The 19476-nt window shown below is 36.7% G+C and overlaps 1 protein-coding gene across 1 annotated transcript in view; it reads right to left on the bottom strand.

Moving 5' to 3' along the window:
- Window positions 1-1647: 1647 nt before the first annotated feature.
- The window catches only part of LOC121314882 (beta-1-syntrophin-like), a 45934-nt gene continuing 28105 nt past the window's right edge, over window positions 1648-19476 (bottom strand). Inside the window, exons 3-7 of the mRNA XM_041248614.1 lie at window positions 16057-16264; window positions 10412-10548; window positions 8279-8475; window positions 4576-4766; window positions 1648-3572 (exon numbers count right to left, since the gene is read on the bottom strand). Coding sequence (XP_041104548.1) covers window positions 3480-3572; window positions 4576-4766; window positions 8279-8475; window positions 10412-10548; window positions 16057-16264 — 826 coding nt within the window. The 3' untranslated portion in view covers window positions 1648-3479. The remainder of the gene's footprint in view (window positions 3573-4575; window positions 4767-8278; window positions 8476-10411; window positions 10549-16056; window positions 16265-19476) is intronic.

Here is a 19476-nt window from a genome sequence, read left to right as displayed (position 1 = left end):
GCCCTTTCTGCAATAGAAGCCCTTCTATGACAGTATCAATTGGCGTTTATTCATTTTTTTGCAATTTGAAATAAAGGCAATTGTTTGTATTTTTGGCATATCCGATTTCATACATTATGCTATGCAAAATGTATATAGACAGTTTTGTTGCCCACATAATCGAAGTTAGTTGCTGTAAATAAATTATCAAGTCATTGTTAAAGAAATCCTGTGATCCCATGGCATAGCATTTCTTTGAATGAATCTTTTGAAATATGAAGATTCAGGTACATGGAGATCTTTCTAGCTTGCGATAAGCAACATAAAAGCTTGTTGAGGAATGCAGAATCCTGATTTTTACACCATTCATGGCACCGTTAAATAGCTTAAGATTTAACACTCGCGAAACAGGAGAATGGCATATATCAGTATTTCATGTCAATGGTATCAATGAAGCCCAGTACTAGACAAGAGTAACATTTATTATGATATAATATTTACATTTAATTTTTCTAATTTTAAAATAGCAGCAAATACATAATTATCTATTTTTCCCCCCATGTTTATCAGTGAAACAGTGAACAAAGGCGACATCAGGAAAGAAAATGGTACATGTTTCAAAGATGACATCGATGTACTCTGTGCCTTTTATAATTAACATCACATCCTAGCAAAGCTCTGGGAATGTATGTGTCAGTGAATGCCAGCAACCCCCCCACCACCACAGTTAAACACAAGAGCTTTGTTCTTTTACTAGTCAACGTGGGTATGATGGGAAATTAATATTGGGCAATGTGTTGGCAACAACCTGTAGTATTTCCATTGGTTCTATAAATAAGCCAAATAATCCATTATTTCTGCAGTTTCAAAAACAAGTCAAAATATAAAAAGACACCTTCACATTATATCGGCATTGTTCTTCCCGAAGATTTGTTTTGGCACGTAAAAATTATTATTGTTTTTTAATAATAATAATCAGCTTGCCCCTCCATTGCAATTTACATGGTTGGAAAGGAACATCCCTAATATTGTAAATAACAAGACAGATCAACATCAGACTGAATGTTAGTGAAGCATGGTAAAGTTGACAGGCATGCTTTTGTATCACTTTCTCTATTAGTTGTTCTTATTGAAGGTGAATATCTGGTGGCAGTCCGGTTCAGATAAAGTTTTCAGATTTTAAGATGATTTCTGACTTCCTTGTCTCTGAAATTTGTATGAAATATTTATTTTTCCATTAAACCCGATCAAGTTTCCCCTGCCAAACAATTCAGCTGCAACACAAGAAGTACACATTGTGATGCATCCACTGAGAAGTTGGAAAGCTGTGTACCCTTCACTTTCAGCTTTACGTGTACATTATTATTTCCAACGCTGTGTACACCATTATATAATTCCATGTTTAATAAAGACAACTTTTTACAACATGGGCATAAGTGCTTGATAACAACTTATGTTTTTTCCAACCAGTTCACGTTACTGGCAACGGAAGGCTATTGCTGTAGTTTTTTTGGGAAATGTTTACTGTGTCATGCTGAAAACAATGGACCAAACAGTAAGAACCACTGGTTAACATAAGGTCAAAAGTAAGACTTTGTTATGTTTGTATCACTTTTTATTATATATATATATATATATATATATATATATATATATATATATAGAGAGAGAGAGAGAGAGAGAGAGAGAGAGAGAGAGAGAGAGAGAGAGAGAGAGAATGAGCGAGCTTTTTGCACATAGGAGCAAAAGAAGCCTATTCTGATTTTAGTGAAAGTCAATATATGGTTTGATCACAGGAAGTGCCTTTGACATCAGCTGTTAATGGATGGGTCTTGTGAATGCAACATTATGCCCCTGGCAACCATTAGTTATTCAGTAATATAATACAGATCAAAAAATTAAATATATGTTACTGTGTGTTAAAAAAATAAATAAATCGGAAACCCGCAGGATTACTGTGCTGTGGGTATTGTCCATTACCTATATGGAGAAATTAGTGTGCATTACATATAAATTTGTAGTCGCCTTTTGTTTTTAAGAAAATGAGTGATATCAGCTGGCAATATGCACTTTATAGTAAGTGGCCTCACTGCTGAAAACCTTTAAGTGCTGTACTGTAAAATGAAAATATCAATACTGCTTGTTGTCCTGAAAAAAATAAAGTGCAGTAACTCATACCACTTGCTTTTGCCGAATTGCATTCTTTATTCAGTTTTCTTACTTTTCTGCTTGGCTAGGTCATATGCTACATATTTGAGTCACCCCTGTCATTTTAAGAAGACTGTATATTGTATTCTGCTTGAGATTCACTTCAAGTTGATCAATGTGAGGTTTATTTTAATGTCTTTCTCCCATCTCTTCAAAATAAAAATGGCTGCAAGCATCACAACAAAGATATCCAACTATCTTCAACAGTAAAACATCATAACATTAAAGTGGATTTGACTTCCCTTAGATTCAGTGTCGGTGGTGTGATTGTTGTGGTGATCTGTGACTCCTTCTGCTACAGTAATCTGAATAAGGCAGTTAAACACATGCAAGAAAAACAAAATTATATTCATATGTGTTGTGGGAATTAGGGGTGGTTGCACCAAAGCTGAGAAATTGTAGAGTAAGAAAATAATGTCTTGGAAAACGTCGGCAAGCACACCTTTAGGTTGAAAAGAACACTTTTAAAATGAGTTGTGTGTTATCATGAAATAGTGCGTAATAGGAAGCAATACCTTGTTCAAAATGCAGACATAGTATAGAAAAAATTCTAACTTAAATAATGTTTTTTTCATAGTCGGATTGTGTAATGACTGGTATAAGAAGCTAACAACACGATTGTTGAACTAAAATCGAGGAGGCAAGAGCTACCAGTTTCATGATCTGTAAAAGCACAGTGGTGGTGAATCAAAAGGAAAACAATCTGTTTCTTCCTTCAGATGTAAAATACAAGAAGCATTATTATTTGCACTAATGAAGGCAAGAATGGCTAATCAAAAATTAGAACAACTTAAACTTCAGTTCACCATTTACAATAGCTGCCAGATATGTAACATGTTCATGCATAAGCTGTAGACACCTACTATATTAAAGAAAAAGCAGATGTTGTTTGTCCTACATGTAGCACAGAGAAGATACTACAAATGCATTAAAGAGGGACTCTGAGTTTACAGACAAAATAAACATTAATCAACACCCGCCCCCCTCCCCAAATTCATCCAGTATTCTATTTTAGAATTGCTTAGTGTTATTTATCCCTACTTCAATTATGACTACATATGCATTTACTAAAAAAGATATGTTATAATTTTAAATTAAACTGTATTTCAATGTGAACTTACGGACAAATGTTCTTTGTCCCAAAGCACTCTTGGGTCTAACTTGGCCCCATTTTACATCTTTTTTTGTATCACATTAAAAAGGTGTCTTGCTCCCCAATGTACTGTACATGGCTACCAGCTACTAGATTCCGTTCTGGGACGTTCATTCAGTCACTCAGCAGCCAATCTGTCTCATGCCACCAAACCGAGTCGTGCAATCTTTGCAGAGAGAAATGAATGAAGAATAAAAACGATGGGCTTCGGACAACTGTGAAGATCGAGTTGCTAGAAGAACATGAAAAGAAAAGGTTAGTCTACAAAGTATCTTTCTGCACAGCCCATCAGTTCAATAATGTTTTTGCTTGGAAAGCCACCCACCAATTACTGAATACAATCCCATTCAGGTCTTCAGTTTTGAATACTTTAGTATTTTACACCAGTATATACAGTACCTTAAGGGTAAGTAGCTTCAAATTACTTTTTTTTTTTTTTTTAAGGTGCTTATGAGTTCAGGAGTTGCTGCTCAGTTATAGTTGCCTGCCATAGTATGTTTCTGTGGCTAGATCAGCCAGTGTCTTTATAGAAGTGCTAGCCCAATTTAGTAGTGTACTGCCAGCAAAACAAAAGAAAACTACATTAGCCTACATTACACATTCCTAACAACATATTCTAATAAGAGTACACACACACACTTTAATAACTGTTTGCTGGTAAAGACCCCTCCATTTCATTGGTTTCACAAATCCCAGTAAAGCTCTGCTACTTCTAGTCATGTCGTGATGTCTTGATTTCTTTTTATTAAATTCAGGTTTTAGCCCCTGATGCCTGATAGTCTCCTCCCTTAGAAAAGTCTCACAAGATGTAGTACCTGTCCACTGAAATGTGTATTTTGTATATATTTCAGGCAATTAAATGTTAGTTAAAACACTAGGAGGGAGATTAAATACAAAGAAATACACCTTTGTTATTTCCCGTTCTGTGGTGACATTCAATCAAACTTTTTAGAGGTGCAGTATATATACACAAGTTTCAAGAGCTTTGTTTTTGACAATTGTGTAATTGAACAGCAAAATAATGCAAGCCATAAGACCGGTTCTGTAATTTGATTGAACCAGTCCCAGGCAATGCAAACTTTGAATTTCAGTTTTGCCCCTTGAGCTTGTAATGATCTCTGGTTGTTGAGGAATACAGAGGCGTGTCTTTCTGCTGAGACAGACACAATGGGAAAAAATGGTTTATGATAGCAACCTGTTTCTTTCAGTATTTAAATTGAGAACAGAATACTTACAATTTCACCCTCCTTTCCTCCAAAGTCTAAGAAAAGCATCCTCACGCCATCATCTGAGGACATTTTCAGTTTCTCAAAAGGATAATTAAAAAGGGGTTTTAGCAAAGCCCCTTCCTGCAGTTCATCTGACACGTTGAACCCTTGCTCGTAGTGAATAGTCAGACGGCATTCTTGGTTCTTGTATGTACAACCTAAAATCACAAAACAAGGAATGCAGTAACATGCCTAACCCTTGGCCTTTACACATATCATGTAGTATCTCATAACAAATTCCCCATTCACAGTTTGAAGAAAATAACACAAGAGCCTTGAATATTCACTTAGTTGAGCCAAACTTGTCATAGTACAGGGTCTAAATAAATATGGATAATGTACTTTCTAACCCAAAATAAAACAGATTACTGTGAGATAGACTCTACTGTAAATGTGATGTACATACAGACAGGTAATGCCTTATATGCCCAGGTTCTGATACTCTCAGTAATTTGTGCTAAAGAGTGAATTGTGATGTCCATCTTACATCTGAAATCACATTTACTTAAATTAGATTTGACAAGGATACCACTCTGTCATTAACAAGGATACCACTCTGTTAGATTTTCATGACTTTGTCCTATAATTATTTAGACCAATTTGTAGCAAAATTCAAAATACCATATATGCTTTTTTATGTAACAGGCAAAACACAGCGACAGACCCACAAAGGGGTTCTCTGGATTTATATAAAACCCTAAAGTGTGACACACATACATTTATGTTTTAACACACTGCACAGGCACCATCACTAAACCTCTGTCGCCTGGGGTAATAAACCTGACCCAGAGAGGATATTAATTACAATTATTAACTTTGAGATAATCTGTAGTTTGTGAAATGAATGACATTTAATTACAATACTTTATTTTAAAAAATGGGAGTAAGAGCATTGCATGACTCTTTGAACAATCCAATGAGAGAAAGGATTTCTTAAAGCTATACACACCCTCTAGCATATGCAGAGAACAGACTAACCATTTTACCCAGTAGAGTTTACTTTATGAGCCAACAACCCACTCCACAATCAAGCAGAATGGGTCTATGCATGAGTTGGCAGATTTTGCTTGAACGGTCTGTCCTACCTGTGGTTTGTGTTCACAATGCTTATGTCAATGACCTGCCAATACGGAGAACTCAAACACACAAACTCATTGAGTAAGTCACAGAGACGTTCCTTTACATGGCTGTAAATAGTGGGCGACCTTTGAGTTCCAATTAGCAAGTATCAAGTTCTGTTTCTCTAACAACCACTAGTTCTCTCTCTCTACTGTGTTTTTTCTGCAATAAACAAAACATGCTTGCAGCTAACAAGCTTACTATCTGCCCTTTGTAAAGTCATTTGAGCCAGCATACTCCATACGGCACATGCTCTTGTGGTCCAAACCATCTCCTTCATCCTACAACATCTTCTTGTAGATTTGAATGTAAATGGCATTAAAGCTTCAAAGGCAGCTTAATGTTATTGCGAGTAACTGGATTTGATGGAGCTGCATTTCCCTCCTGAACAATACAATTTTGAAAAGAAATCACTGCAACAACTACAATTCAGGTGCTCTTAACCTGACCCCTACCTTTTTAATGCTAAAATATGGCAGAAGTGCTATCAGTTGGCCCCCGTTCAAGCCTCAGTATTGAAAACAAAGTTAATGGGAAAAAAAAAAAAAACTTGCTTCTGCTTGCTTTCCCACCAATTTGTGTATTTTTTAAAATTATTTTTAGTAGTTGCTAATTGTTTTAGCTTTTTTTTTTTTTTTTTTTTTTTTTACCATTTTCACCATTTTCACCATTTTCTTCTACTTTAGAGTAGCCAATTATTTTGAGGCTCAGCTCAAATTAAACAATTTAGAAGAAAGACCTGGACTGGAACTTTGCCCTGCTCTGACCTCTGCATAACCCCTGGTTTTTGCATAATGTTTACCTAGAGTGAATAAGATACAAAAGAAGAAAAGAGTCTCTTATTTTCACACCAACGTTCCTCAGCCTACTGACTTCCTGCAAGACAAGTACAAAATGTTTGAACTCAAACACAGTCTGTTAATCTTTCTGTTATTTGGCAAATTTAAGTCAACCACACACTTTATACTTCATCACATTTAATTAGTAAAAAACTATGTAACTGTTTAGTGTGAATTGAAATGTCCAAATAAAGCCTGAAATTTAATTAGCTGTCAGCGTCAATCATTCTCCACTTTTCAACAGTAACATTTAACTGGTTTGCTAATTGTTCATCCTAAACCAATTCAAACACATTTCAAAGTAATGCTGTGTAACTTTAATTTACCAACAGTTTTTTAAGTCTTTCTTTTTAATGTTTGGGACCCTTCCTTGTATTAGAGCTGCTGTATAGTATTGCACATTCTGAGTTTGTTACAAAACTTTGTTACAAACAACCTGAAAAAAAAAAATATTGCTTGGTTGTTTGGTTCTAACATAGGTTGTATCCGTCCTAACACTGGTTTGTGACCCAAATGTTGGGGGGGGGGGGGGGGGGGGGGGGGGGTAAACAAATTCACAGCTACTGAAACAAGTGAACTGCATTTTTTGGTAATTGCTACATTTTTCAGTTGTCTTTTTCCAATATGAAAAGCTTTTCGAACTAAATATTTCCTCTGCACCCACTGCAACAAAATATTGTATTGATTGGTCAACAGTGATCGGCGTACTGGCATTAATTCCAACAAAAGTATCACTACTTAGTTAGGTAGCTGCATATCAACTGTTGAATTTTGAAACAATCGCTATGCCACTTTGAGAGTGAAACTGATGAATTAAAATTGACAGTTACAACACCCATTCATTTGTTCTTTAAAACAACTGTAGCACATCTAATTGTTCTAGCTGTTTAGCTGGTCATTTACTTTCATGAAATATTACATTTTGCCCTTTTGTTGTAAAGCAAAGTAAGATATCTCTTACATTTCACATCATCAACTTTTCAGCAAATTTACATTTATTACATTCATCAAGTATAGATTCTGAAATTCTCTATGTTTTAGTTTAATTGTAGAAAATAATTAATTCAGGTTGCAGCACTGTATGACGGCTTTGTTTAATAAGAACAGATATTCTTCCAGTAAAATTTACCGATTCCAGGTAGGCCAATTCTGTCAATTCACTCATTATTTAATTATTCACTTTCCTTTTCTTCAATAATGATCCAAGTTTATGGAGCTCTTTTAAGTCCTTTAATGGTTTTTGAGTTTTCTTAAAAATTTATTGACTCATTCAGGGTGTTTTCTAGCTGGTTTTGCAGCTGGCAGTTCAAGTTGTTAAAAGCTTCTCTCAATTTTTCTGACTGACTCGAAAAAATCAGAACAAAGAAAGGTCCTTTCCTTGTAGTCTTGACTTTTCTTTCAGTCTTCTGAACATATTTCATTACTTACAATAATTGAACTAAAAGTTTTGGAATTCTAACAAGTCCATCTTGGTTGAGCATGGGCATGATTGTAACTAGCTATGAGGCCACCAAGGTCATGTCCTCGGTTGTTTTTTTGCATCATCAATGTTGGTGCTCATGTGAAAATTCTGCTGTGTAAAAGTACTGTCCACACAGAGAATACAAATATTTATAAATACTGTTTTACTGAAAATAATAAATCCAAGGGTGCAAGACCCGTAGAAGAAAATGGGAAATAAAATGATAAAACAAGGTAAATCGCACACTCACTTGTGGTGATTTCCTTGATGAGCTCGGCTGAGTTGTGGCAGCCCTGTACAATGTGCCTGGTCCACTCAGACAGCTCCTTGCTGGTCTCTGCTCTGAAGAGATGGGACTCAATGCCCTGTTTGGTGCCTGTCCGAGTTGCAAAGGACAGCTCCACTCCTGGCTGCGGTGACCCTTTTCCAGGACCTGAATGGACAAGCCTGAAATGATAAGCACACCATCCTTGATAAAATACTTTGGCTTCTGGATAGAGAAGTAGACAGAGACACAAGTTTACTGAGCAGCAAAACTACTTAAAACAGCCAATGATCATACACATTTTTTTATTTTGTTTTTGTTTATAAATTTAGTTGTTTCCAATTTTTTACCCTGGTTTTCTCCCCAATTTAGTGTGCCCAATTATTATCTGTATCCTTGACTCACAGCTTGCAACCCCCCCACCAACTTGGGGAGGAGACTGGAGCACGTGTCCTCTGAAACATGCTCCTGCCAATCTGTCATTTTTTGCACTGTGGATCCACAGTGAGGCCACCAGACACATAGTGCTGGAGGACCACACAGTTCTTGTGGCTCCACTGCACAATCACAGGTGCCCTATTGGCCACAGGGGTTGTTGATGCACGGTGAGCCATGGATTCCCCTGTCGACCTAAGCCCTCCCTACCTGGGCAGGGCTTGGCCAATTGTGTGCCACCCCCTAGGAACTCCTGGTCATGATTGGCAGTGACGTAGCCTGGACTTGAACCTGTGATCCCCAGACTTCAGGGCACATCCTACACTCCAACGTGGAGCACTTTTACTGGATGTGCCACTCAGGAGCCCCTACTCATACACTATTTTAAAGTAAATAATCTGTACAGTACTGTATGTGTCTTCCCTGGTTTATCAGTTTTTACTTTGGTTACTGGGCGGACAGTTTTTAAGGTTTTTGTTTTTTTATTATTATTTTTTTTTTTATTTAAGTTAATTTGACACCTGGCACTAGACTAAGTTCAATTAATATCTGTTTGCAAGCATTGGTTTCAGGTGGTCTTGAACATCCTTGGTCATCTCACCTAGAGAGTAAAAGTCCCAATCCCACAATATTTCCCATTAGTAACCAACCAGCAGCCTCCTCAACAGATTGACAAGATTTCCAGCCAGTAACATGTAGTAGAAGTCCTAAAAATAACTGCTATTCAGGTGGTTTGTTTCTCATTTTGTAACATTAAGAATGTTCTCCTTTTTAAAAAACTGTTAATTATATTGACTGGACTGGACCTTGTCTGTCTTGCAGAATCCGAAAGAGACAGTAAGTTAAACTAGTGAACTGAATAAATGTAATGGCATCCTGGCTCATTTGACAGACATTTTGTAAAATCGCTATAGATATCACTGTAGCAAAAACCCTTCAAATGCTGCAGGAAAGTCTACAGAACTTATACCTCAGGAGTCTGTTGCAGGAAACTGAACTGCATATCTGTGATTATTACATTTAAAACATACATTGTGAGTTACATTTTTTACTTGCAGGCTCCTTTTTGAGTAAGAAATGTTGCGTTAAATACCTGTGTATGCATGTCGCAGTCACACTGGCAGCCTCTTTTTACCTACATGTACGATTGGATTTATTATATTATCAACAGTTCACAGGCTAATTTTGTCGCTTAATTTAGTTTCAGCTTTCTCTACTGCTTGACTATCACTATCCATGGGTGCTGCCAGGTGTATATTTTTGACATAACATGTAATAAGAAACTAAAGATATGAAAACTTCTGACAAGGCGTTTTTAACGTTTCCGGTAAAATCAATATTTGGGTGATTCCAGCTAAACTGGACCAAGGGCGGTTGCTTAATCCTTTACATAAATGTATTATTTTTTTTTTTTGGGGGGGGGGGGGTCCCTTGAAACAACCTTTAGTAATACTAAGCATTAACATACCACTAAATGCATTAATAGTCCTCTGCATCTACCAGCACATCCATCTTAAAATATCAAATAAAAAATAAAATTAAAAAACTATACAACAATGAAACAGTTTGAACTTCTACATTTGTATCCGAGTTTAATTTGGCACACTCCAGTCTGAATTACACATCAGATTCACTTTTAATCCTCCCTGGGCTCAGGATTTCTGTCCTGTGGGCTGTGCTTACCTGGTAGCCAGCAGAGGGTAGGTGTGAGCAGGGCTGTACCAGGCCTCCTTCATTCTTGGCATCCCATCATACAGAAGCAGATCCTTCTCAGTTACAACCACCAAAACCGGCTTCCATCGCTGCTTGTCATGCTCCACCTAGAATACAAAAATATATTTAGAAATAGTTACATGCACACAGGTTACTTGTTTTAGTTTTACTTTTCTACAAGTTTTTTTCAACATGAAAAACCTTAGTGTTAATTCAATGCACTCATACATTAATTATCACCCAGTTATTGCATACCATGTTTGTTTTTCCATGGAACTTGGGTAATAAATATAACTGAAGTCTGCATAGAGGTTAGGATGCAATATTATTATTAAAAAAAAACAAAAGTCTCTAACATATAGGTTAAACAAGCTAAAACATCTTTTACTTGTTTTAAAAATAAAAATACATAATATAAAATGTATCTGATTGTATGTACCACCACAGCAAAATCTGTTCACAAGAATGGCCCAAATTAAACTTATCTGTAATGTCTGCAGTATGAATGCAGAATTATCCAGACCCCATATTGAGCATCTGAGCAGTATGTCAAAATGTTGATGACAATGGTTTGTGGTCATCATGTTCATCTATACGGTTGCTGACTGCACTCCTTGCTAATCACACCCTGGAGAAGTTATTAATAGGCGAGAGAAGCTGGGTGACAATGCAGCTGCAGTATTTCCAAGTCTCCCTGCAGAGGACAGTGTGGCTAAGCACCAAGAAGAATGGTTTGCAGTGATGATCTTTTCATATCTGTGATCTATTGGCCCCATGTTGAAGCTAGTCAGGCAAAGGCAAATTTTCCGAGAGGAATAAAAAGATTCCAACCACAGAAAACCAGGAAGAAAACAATTCTGAACTCTGAACTATTATTTACCTGATCCTTCCTGCAACATAGTTGTATCTTGCTAGTTTTATAGTCTTACATCTCTTACAGTAGATTGCAAAAACTATTATAAAACTGATAAGAAACCTGATTTATTAACCCACCAGAATAATCTGGATTTTATAACAGAATTATCCAGGGTGATTGGTCTAACAAGCTGATCATATCCACGGGTGGCTTATCCCAGCTGAGTTTACATTTATATAACTAATTCTGTCATGTAGACAAATCATTTGGCATTTCTCTTTTTAATATTGTTAAAACTTACCAATCGCTAACTTGCTTTTTTTCAAAATGTGAGAATTAAAACTACTAACTGTTGTTCTAAAATCAACTGTACTTTCATACCCACAATGATAAACCTCACGGTTTGCATCAGCCAATCAGGTAGCAATTAGAGTGGTGAATCAGCCTCATACCACAGACGACAAACGGTCCTTCGAATTCTGCTTTAGGCATCCGAATGTACATCTGTGTATGTACAAGTTTATCAGGATGGTTTTAAAAGTGAAGTCAACACCTTTATGGACTGCAATCACTGTGAAAATGCATTGAATTGTCATGCTTAGAAAAAATTAAAAAAAACAAATAAAAAAATAAACAGCCCAGCGTCCTTACATGCCTTGCATAAACATTCCTTATTTAAATATTCATTAACATTAATTAAAAAAAAAACTCACAATGATAGAGATCTTAATGATTGTTTTTGACTGATTTGAACTTCAATGGCATTAAGTCTTGTGATGTTTACTGTACTAAACGGATCATCCCTTACATGTTTCAATATTACCAAAATGTGGTTCACTGGTGAGAACAATATAAAAAATTAATTAGACATTTGTGCTGTTCAAATGGAACAGCTCCTTTTTTTTTCCTAGAAGCTTCAAGGCACTGACCATGAAATATTTCAAAGTGAAAACCATACACTGTAGACCTTAGTTATGAACAAGAAAAAGTGTTAAGTGTTACCCGTACTCTTCTGTGACCCACGTTTTCATGATACTGTTAATATTAGACTGTATCTGCAGTTGCAGCGGGAGGCACAGTATGCATGTTACTTAAGAGTTCTGCACAGCTGTCTGTGTGGATACAACTGCAATTGAACTATAACTATTTCTGGTAGTTTTTTTCTTCTTTTTTTTTTTTTACACACTATTTTGAGGTTATACATGACTCCAGCTTTAAGGCCCTGTTAATGTATAATTTAAAAGCGAAACATTTGACCACTACCCTAAAACGACTTAGGGTTAGCAATTTTTCTAATTTAGATAGTATTATATGATATACAATCATAGCCAAATAAGCAGTTCACCATTTTATCAGACCAAGGGTTATTTTTAGATGCTGAAAAGTTATTTGGCTATCATCTCTATGATCTCTCTAACTCTATAATGATACAATTATAAAGGAATGATAGTTCCATTAATATTTTGCCAGGAATAGCAAACCCTTGATAACAGGACCATGCTCTTTTGATGTTTTCCCCAACATTAATTTTCCTTCTATATTTCCCCAGATTACAGGTAGGCATGGATGCCTGAACAATGTCAAATTACCCAAACCCACATGGTTCCCTTTTTTTAGAATTGTAATCTTTTAAATCTATGGTTCAAATTAGTTTGCTCATAGCTTCCAACAGTGAAGAGGCTGCTAAACTAAAGACAATGTAACGGATCTTTTTACATTTTACATTCAAATTGCATTGTCACAGCTACTATAAAATAAGCAAAATCGTGTGCCAAAAAAAATCAACTATAGTATCAGATGGTCCCTTATAATACTCTAGATACAAAAACGTAGGTGTTTTGTTTTTTAAGAGAACATTCATCTCTACATGGTCTATTGCCTGAGCACTAATGGAACCCAAACTACAGAAGAAAAGGAGTTTCTTTCAAATCTGGCATGCTTTTAACATACATATTTATTTTGACTGGGGGAAACTGCAGCCCAAAGCCTGAAGAAAACTCACTATAATTTGTATAGACTTTGAGTAAATGTATTCAATTTGATCCTATTAAAACATTGACGGGGTGATGTAAGGATATGTGCAAAGTGATCTGCAGGTGCAAAACCCCCATAATGCTGCCATAAGTCGTGTGTAGCAGCTGTAAAGTCTGATTTTACTGGTCACAAAAAATGCGCGTATGTAAAGAATGGTGTTTACCTGCCATTCTGCACCCGTTATCTAATTAGAACTTTGCCATCTTTAATCCTTTAAAATTACATTAAAATGCATTCAAATGAAGAAAAGAGAATGAAATTGGGCAGGATCTGGATACTAAGCAGACACAAACATTATAATGTGATGTAAGGATTTTGCCTTGCACTTAGGCAATTGCTGACCCTCCAAAAACTTTACAGCTCTTCTTACAAGGTGCAAACCATTGTAGAAGCGAGTAACTAAGAGCTGTATAAAAGTACACACCTGCAGAGACATATCGTTGGCTTCAGCATGGCTGCTGTGGCACACTTGGCTCTTGTTGAGGAGAGGCAGGAACATGTTTGGAAGAGAAGGGCAAGATAAAGAAGACCCCGCTCATTCAATCCCAGGGTCACTTTGTTTGGGATGCTGGAGGATGCGGTGCTAAAGTGCTTATCGTCTCACTCGGCAGGTCTTCCTAAACCTAATAGCTGAATAGTGGGATAAGCTAGACCCCAGCATCAATCTAGGGACCGCTATCCCTGCACATGTGAAAGGGCTGTGTTCTCTGCACTACTTAGTCTCTGGTTCCTTTCAGACCACAGTTGGAATGCCTAGAGGGATAGCCCAATCCACCTTTTACAGTGCTAGGCAAAAAAGGGCAGGCCAATACATATCACTTAATAAGGATACTCACATAACTGATGTTGGCTGAGGCTTTTCAAAAAAAGGACTCTCAGCTCCTTCTCAGAAAACTTTTATTTTTATTTTCTGTGTGCCAAGGGGACTTTGCTGCCCTTTCTCTGACATATTTTCTTGCTTTTGTATTTTCGTGCTCCACAAATATCATACAGCACCTACTGCTCTCTGTACTCCTCACTGTGCAGCCGCTAAATAGACCGATGCGCTCATTGAGACCCTCATTATCATAATTGTGGATCACTATTTGTGTGTGTGTTGAGTAATTTGCATTGCTCTTAAGCTTACAAAGGGTGCAGTGCAAAACAATTGCCTGGCTGTAATTATTTGCACTACGTCTATACTTACATCACCCCCTTAGTGTTTAAACTTAAATTAAAAATAATGATCATTTTTAATGTCACGCAGAATATGACTACTTAATGCAAAAAACAAGATTTATATGTGGTGTTTATACTGATAATGATCACCTTTTTAGTTCTAGAATATAGCTTTAGATTTCTAAATAACCTGAAAAACAAGTTTGTGGAGTGAGTTTATATAAAAAAAAATAAAATGCAAAAAAAAAAAAAAATAACAGGAGCTTCCTTTGTTTCTGCGTTTGCCCTTGGATAAAAAATGGTAATTGTAAAGAACAAATATGGGATAGACATTCATTACATGCCTGTGAAGTGATCAGTTCACAACTGCAACCCCAGTAGCAAAGATAACATTCAGCAGCACATTCCACTAACACAGTGCTGTACCACAGAGCACTGAACAGACGTTACCACAGTACAGTGGTAAATCTGCAACTTCACCAGCCAAGTAGAAAAAGGAACACAATTCTGCTACTTGCCTGTCTTAGCTCTGTGTGTACTGGGGTTAACAATAAGAACAACCCCAGTTCATTCACTTCTGCTTTCAATCAATGTACCAAATACAAAGTGTTTCCAGTTTGCTCCAGCAGTGCGTCAAAGCTGGAGAGCCCCAGATTCTAAAACCAGCTCTTGACGAAAGTCGCAGTTGTTGCGGAGAGCAACTTGGAAAGTACTACAGAGTATGTACTGAAGGCTTTCCCTTCACAACCATTCATCACAGGATGAGAAAAAAAAACACACAATGTAACAAGAGCCTCTAAGGGCCTCATTAAACCCAGAGAAGAGGATAGCCAAAAAAAGCATAAACTTCACCTCTATTAGTTTTCTCCCCCCCAGATCCGTGCCAAAGTTCACTTAACGAGGCAGTGATGAAAAGAAAGCATCAAAGAAACAGACCAATCATACAATAATCCCTTCTCTTTTAGCCATTAAATATCACTGGCTAATGTATCCGATGGAAAGACATAGCTATTGATGCCCATTCCAAGTTACAGGTTTGAAGAGGCTTTCTTGCCTTTTCTTTGGCATTGCTTTATAGAGTGAAATATCTGTGACAGCCTTTGGATACAGTCCACTTCTGTTCTCTATTAGTTAAGCAACCCCTACCCAAGCCTCTTAAATGATCAGATGCACTTTTTAGTTCTAGGAATTTATTGTGCAGATACTGAAGTTCCGCTCACAGCTCAACCCTAACTACCCCCCCTTCATTCAGTACTGATTTAGCCCTCTGCCCAACCCAGTCCTATCTCCAAATGTATGGCCCTCTGATGAGCAATGACAAAAGTGGATCCAGAACATGTACTGTATACAGTGGCTCCTACAACCTGGCACCTTTTAAATAAATGTCTTAGTTATTGAACTTTATTTATGTATGTATTTGTTTGTTAATTTATTTATTTTTATGTATTGATGTATTTATTTATTTAACAAGTCATACAGTGTTTTTTGAAGTTTATGCTAAATGGCAAAACAATATAAATGACCAGCATATTAAGCAGTGTAATTATTAAAAGTTATATTTGATTACCTTTTTTGCAAGCCAGCCTAGATGTCGTATTTCTCGACCCCCAGCGATTCCAGTTCTTCCAATCTGCTCTTTGACTTCTGCTATAACCTTGGCAACTGAGTCAATGGCGCTGGACTGTACAGCGCTAAACCAGCCCTGTGCTGTGGCTGAGTCCTTGCATCTCAGGACTACAGTGTGCCTTGCATCTGGGGAGTGAAGTTCAAACTGGCTGCAAGGAAAATTACGAGGAAGCAGATTAGCAGATTAGCAGATTTGTGTTACCTTAGTTAAAGACACTTTTAAACTTCTAATACAACATTTTAATGGTCATTTTTACAGTTATTTTACATATGCATCGTGTAGTAGACAGGTCCCAAACTTTAAATGACAGATAATATTAGTTGAGGCAATGTTAAAAGGGAATACAATGGACAGTATACATACAGTAGCATACATCTATATACAGTGGAAGATTAATGATTGTTTTTACCAAAACCAACAAAGTTGTTAAAAAGCTAGGTTTCTAAGGTTGCAAAGCTAGTGTGATGGATTGCCAACACAGATTTTTACACACAGTAGTTTTGTACTGTAGAAGTATTGCACATCTAATACTTATGCGAAAGTACAGCTTTGCATTATCGACAAATATTTGTCAATGTTTTGTTTAATATGCTTGGCAAATGGCATCAAAGCCAAACCCTGTTTAACTCATACAGAATTTCCTTGTTAGACCATGGCGGACCTTCTAGGTCATCAATGCTACCATGGCTTACCAATTTTCCATGTACTGCAAAGGCCTGGTATGTTACATCAATCTACTCGCTGTGTGTAACCTAAAAGACCTAAAGGAGAGCTATCACATCAAATTAGGATCAATTACTCTTTCATTTTTGCAGCGTTTCAACTTCATTTTGTCATTTCAATTGATTCCCACTTTTTTCAAGTTAAAAACAAGCGGAGAATGCTGACATTACAAGTTCAGATGAGAGTTTTATTACAGTAAACTCACAAGATTAGTTCACATAATGCCTCTCTGTGAGCTCTCAAGCAATGGATGACATGTTTCTGTTCTACAGCTTTTGACTCAATTAGACCCTGAAAAAAAGCTTCAGTGTTTCTGCAAGGCTACAGAGATAGAGAGAAAACAAGCTTGCCATTGATTTGTCGAAGGAAACGGCTTCCTCAAATGGCAAAAAGGCTGGCCTCATAATGAGAACAGCTGTTCACATGCCCACAATATTTAGAACTCTGGTGTGGAGCACCCGGGCTGGACATGTGAGAGACCAATCAGCTGTTTACCTGCACTTCTGGGGGAGCTGTTCTATTTGTGATAACTGCTTGAAGGTTCTAGAACTTTAAAGGAATTCTCCTTTAACTTTAGAAAGGGGAGGGGGGTGTAGGGCAGGAGTCAGATTTGACATTCCAGGCACATTCACTACATGTCTTAAGTGTCATGAACTGCCTGAAGCATCCTGGGATTCATTGGTTATTTCTGGTGACTTCCTCTGGTCATATCAAGTATCAAGTAATTTTCATCCCCAAGATTAGTGTTCATATACAGTATGGTATACTGTATTGTGTTTTTTTTTTTTATTATTATTATTATTATTATTATTATTATTTTGTATTATTTATTTATTTTTATTATTACTTGGTGCTGTCGGTAGCCTGCAGCAATACTGCAGACCAGTGGTATGCTACATTAATACATTTTGGGATACAAACGTGACTTTTTTTTTTTGTCCTTGGTATGTACCCATGATAGATGCTACTTAAGGCTAGTGTACAATTAACTGCATCTTATAAGCTATGGAACAGAATAGTCTAGGCTTAAAGCAATCCGCTATCCGATTACAAAGAGCTTTGTTATTGTTTTTATGTATCATTTTTATTTATTTAATACAAAGGGCTGCATTTTTAAACATGTAGTAGCTTCAGTATTATTGCATAACCTTACTTCTAAAACAACCAAACTATAAAAGCACTGCCATCAGTGAAATTGCAATAATTTGAAACGCTGAATAAATGGTGTCACAAAAAATACTGAACGAAGAGCTCTCTAAACCCCTCAATACGCTATGCTTATATGTTCCTATTTGGTCAAAGAAGCTTCTGTAGATCTCAGTTGTTAATAAAGAATTGCTTGTTATGGCCGTTAGTTCTAGTTGAAAGTTGCATGAGGTTACATCACAAATGGGATCTTCACTGCTGAAGTCTTGTGAACACAAGGTACCTCTTTCGGACATTGTTTCTATGCGAAAAAAAAAACCAAAACACCAATGAAACGTGTTCTAAAATGTTGTTGGATGCTTTAAGTTAAATTAAAAAAAAAAAAAAAAAAAAAAAAGATTTATACCCCAGCACACTTTTCTCAGTAATGTCACCGAAAGAAATTCCCAAGATTTTAAAGATTTAAAGATTGAAAAAAAACCTTTCATTCACAAGGCAAAGCCAGCAACGAACGATAAAGAAAACTGGCAGAAGGAACCCGAAAATCTGGTATGATATGACAAACAGGATCTCTTTGTCATTCACTTGTAGTAGAATTCAAAATCCTGCCATAAAACAAACATATGGTACAGACTAGGTTGCACAAATAAACAAAACAAAGAGTCAATTGACAACATAGAAACTAGAGGTTGTCCCCATGCAAATGACTGATTCAAAGTCATCTCAGAGCAGAAGGGGCAATTACTTGACAGGAATATAACAGCTATAGCAAGTTTACTTGGAGACAACAGTCTCCCTTGCTAGGATGACATCCTTGACTCGCGTCTATAGTTATTGCATAGGTATAGACATTTCCTAGACCAGATTAGACCCATCAAAGTTGGCATAATATTAGGAAACACAGCACATTTTAAATATACAGTGCTCCCCCTTTATAAGGCGGTCCTTTATACTGTGAAACAGATGGTCATAGCTCCCATTTGCCTCTTAATTACACTAACACTAGTATTTTCATTATAAGGTGAAATACAAACAGCATGGCCTCTTAACTATGGCTCCCGACTATATAATTTTAATTGAACACTTAAAGATGATGGCTAAAGATGTTGGTTACAATTCAAATCAAATGGAATGAAATAAGTTTATTGTTTTTAATTTTAATTTTAATTTTTTTTTTAAATCACCCAACCTCCCATATCAATGGTTTTGTACTGGGGGGGGGGGTTGAGAATTTGTGTTCGTTCGCAATACCACAAACACCTGAGGAGCCGCCATCGACTGTAGTGAGGCAATTCTACCTGTGGAATCCCAGTGAAGGGCAGGAACTTTGCACATGCAGGACCTGAACCTGCGCTCGCCTTACAATAAAACTCACCCTACACACCACACGGCTATGCTCTCAAACCTTTGTTGCCAAAATGTTTATAAAACAGTCTTCAGTAACTTCTCCCAGGGTTTTATTTTAGATTGTGTGTTTGTATGATATAGGGA

Source organism: Polyodon spathula, chromosome 4 (assembly GCF_017654505.1).
Source record: "Polyodon spathula isolate WHYD16114869_AA chromosome 4, ASM1765450v1, whole genome shotgun sequence".
Lineage (NCBI taxonomy): Eukaryota > Metazoa > Chordata > Actinopteri > Acipenseriformes > Polyodontidae > Polyodon > Polyodon spathula.
Note: the sequence above shows the minus strand (reverse complement) of the source record. Positions and strands in the feature narration are given on the sequence as shown.